Consider the following 2916-nt stretch of genomic DNA (forward strand, 5'->3'; position numbering starts at 1 on the left):
TCTTGAGCACACTGGATTATAATATGAGAAGCAAACCGTTTCTTAAAGCGACAGTACAGCATGAAGCAATGATGATAAATTAAATTCTTCCAACATTTCCCTCTCCTCAACACATGTTAACTTCTTCTCTTTGGAACACACACACTTGGATGCACACACACCCAGAGACTCACTACCGAGTACTGTATTCTCAAAGGCTTATCTGTAAGTATTTCCCAGCATCCTTGTCCCAGAAGCTGTGCTCTGCCCACTCTGTTGCAGCATGAAGAGTTATGGAGGAGCGTTAACAGGTTTTCTTTGTCTTTCCTTTCACCCTACTCTGCCGCAGGCTTCACTTCTGATTGTAAAATCAACCTGTGGCCGAGCCCATTCCCTGGGTAACTGTATCCTTTATCACAACACCAGCTAAAAAAAAAAAGAAATAAGTAAAAATATGCTCGGAGGCAACGTCAGTTTCAAATCCGTATTTCGCCACCAAAAGACAAAAAGGATGAGGACGAGGATGATCCAGTCAGTGTGAGACATTCACCAAGCTGAAGTTGGATTAGCATGGCTCTTGTCTTTAGTCTTTAGCTAGTTCATAGAGATCATGAATTTTTCCACACTAAAGTAACCTTAGGCTAGGATGCTAAAACAGGCCATAGATTTGAATGGGACCTGGTAGCAGTATAACCCACATACTCACCAGTGCAGGTGTCCTCTCCATGGGGCCAGGTAGTCACTAATTCACTTTCTTTGTCGTTCCTAATGAATTGTTAATTGGTTTGCATCACCCACTGAGCTGTGGAAAACAGGTGCCATGTGCTGCTGCGGATCAGGGCCAATGTCACCGGCTGACCTCTCTGTGAAGGATGCTACCTACATTTACCAGACCAAATGATGTGTCACAACAGGTTAAATCCTAAATGGAAAAAGTAATTGTTTTTTGTTTTTTTTATATGCACAGTGAAAAAACTGCACATTTTCTGATTCAGAACCTACACTGAAGTGTTTGTTTTATTTATTGACAGAGCATTGTGAGACTGACCTTTGCACATGTTGCTATCGGCCTGCTGTTAGCTGCTTAAGATTTTTAAGCAGGTCCTGCTTTGTTTAAAAGCATCAATTTGATTTTTCTGGCATTTTAAAATTGATGTGTTCTTTTAGACGAGTTCTAAAAGTCAACAGCTGTGAATGAATCAGTGTTTACTCTAATGGTGTCTCCTCCCCTGCAGGTGGTTGCTCTGAACAAGCGCAGTAAGGAGGCAGAGTCTGCCTTTCTTGGAATCTACAAACAGCTTATCGAGGCCCCAGGTGAGTCTCCTGCTAAGGGCAGAAATTTTCATTTCCACAAACTGCAGCAACAACATCAACACCTCACTCAAATGTACGATTGTCTTTAAGTGAGATGATAGACACAACCTAAAAAAACTCAACGTGTCGGAGGTGTCCAAAGTCTGACTCCAGGACCGGTCATGTGATTTGGTCAGGTTTAGATGTCCTGCAATCAGTGTTTTTTTTTTAATCGCCATGAAAAATGGAACTTATCCATTTTTATGGTCATTAAAGAAAAGCTATCATTTAGCTTTATCCTATTAGTTAACATTTAGCTATTTTTGCTTTTTATTCTGACTTTTACTTTTTAATATTAGTGATCTCTTGGTAACATTTCAAACACATTTTAACTGTTAATTTTTCAGGATAATTTGAAATAGCTTTATTTTTGGTTCTCTAAATTTCAATATTTCAGGTAAAAATAATTGTAATCATTTTTTTAAATTCCTGATTGAATATTTGGGTTTTTACATTATTCTTTGAGTAAAATGATAAAGAGAAAAAACACGTTAATTAGTTTCCTAAAAACATGGTAGTTTTGAATAAAAATGTAAAAGTGTTGAAATGCACTACTTTAGTTAATGACTTAATTATAGTCTTGTGCACCACAGAAGAAGTTTTGTACATTATTGGATTTGGGCCCCTCTAGCAAAATAAGTCCCCTCCTTGAACCGCAACCTTAACGTGGTGGAGGGGTTTGAGTATCCGAGTGAACCTAGGAGCTATGTTCTTGGGGGCTTAATGCCCCTGGTAGGGTCTCCCAAGGCAAATAGGTCTTAGGCGACGGATCAGACAAATAGTGGTTCAACCCCCCCGAGGTCCACATCGCCCGGATTGACGTCACCGGGGCCCCACCCTGGAGACAGGCCCGGGGTTGGGTCTCGCAGGCGAGCGCCTGGTGGCCGGGTCCTTGGAGTTCTCCCACTAAGCAAGAGGGTCGCTTCCCTGCGCTTTCGGGTCAGGGATAGGTGTCTCACTGTTGTTTCGGCCTACGGGCTGAATAGCAGTGTAGAATACCCGGCCTTCTTGCAGGCACTGGGAGGGCTACTGGACAGTGCTCCTCCCGGGGATTCCATCATCCTGTTGGGGGACTTCAATGCCCACATGGGCAGCGACAATGACACCTGGAGGGTCGTGATTGGGAAGAACGGCCTCCCCGATCTAAATCCGAGTGGTGTTTTGTTATTGGACTTCTGTGCTGGTCACAGTTTGTCCATTACAAACACCATGTTCAAGCATAAGGGTGTCCATCAGTGCACTTGGCACCAGGACACCCTAGGCCGGAGGTCAATGATCGACTTTGTAGTTGTGTCATCTGACATCTGGCCGTATGTATTGGACACTAGGGTGAAGAGAAGGGCTGAGCTGTCAACTGATCACCATCTGGTGGTGAGTTGGCTCCGCTTACGGGTGGCAAAGCTGGATAGACCTGGCAGACCCAAACGTATCGTGAGGGTCTGTTGGGAACGTCTGGCGGAATCCCCGGTGAGGGGGGCCTTCAACTCCCACCTCCGGGAGAGCTTTGAACAGGTCCCGAGGGAGGCTGGAGACATCGAGTCTGAGTGGACTATGTTCTCCACTTCCATTGTTGGCGCGGCTGTT

General features: G+C 44.2%; 1 protein-coding gene across 1 annotated transcript in view; it reads left to right on the forward strand.

Moving 5' to 3' along the window:
- The first annotated feature begins 46 nt into the window (after positions 1-46).
- LOC103397035 (homeobox protein cut-like 2) overlaps positions 47-2916 on the forward strand; it is a 39292-nt gene continuing 36422 nt past the window's right edge. Inside the window, exon 1 of the mRNA XM_025052930.1 lies at positions 47-1293. Coding sequence (XP_024908698.1) covers positions 1194-1293 — 100 coding nt within the window. The 5' untranslated portion in view covers positions 47-1193. The remainder of the gene's footprint in view (positions 1294-2916) is intronic.

This window comes from Cynoglossus semilaevis, chromosome W, assembly GCF_000523025.1.
Source record: "Cynoglossus semilaevis isolate Cse_v1.0 chromosome W, Cse_v1.0, whole genome shotgun sequence".
In the NCBI taxonomy this organism is placed as follows: domain Eukaryota; kingdom Metazoa; phylum Chordata; class Actinopteri; order Pleuronectiformes; family Cynoglossidae; genus Cynoglossus; species Cynoglossus semilaevis.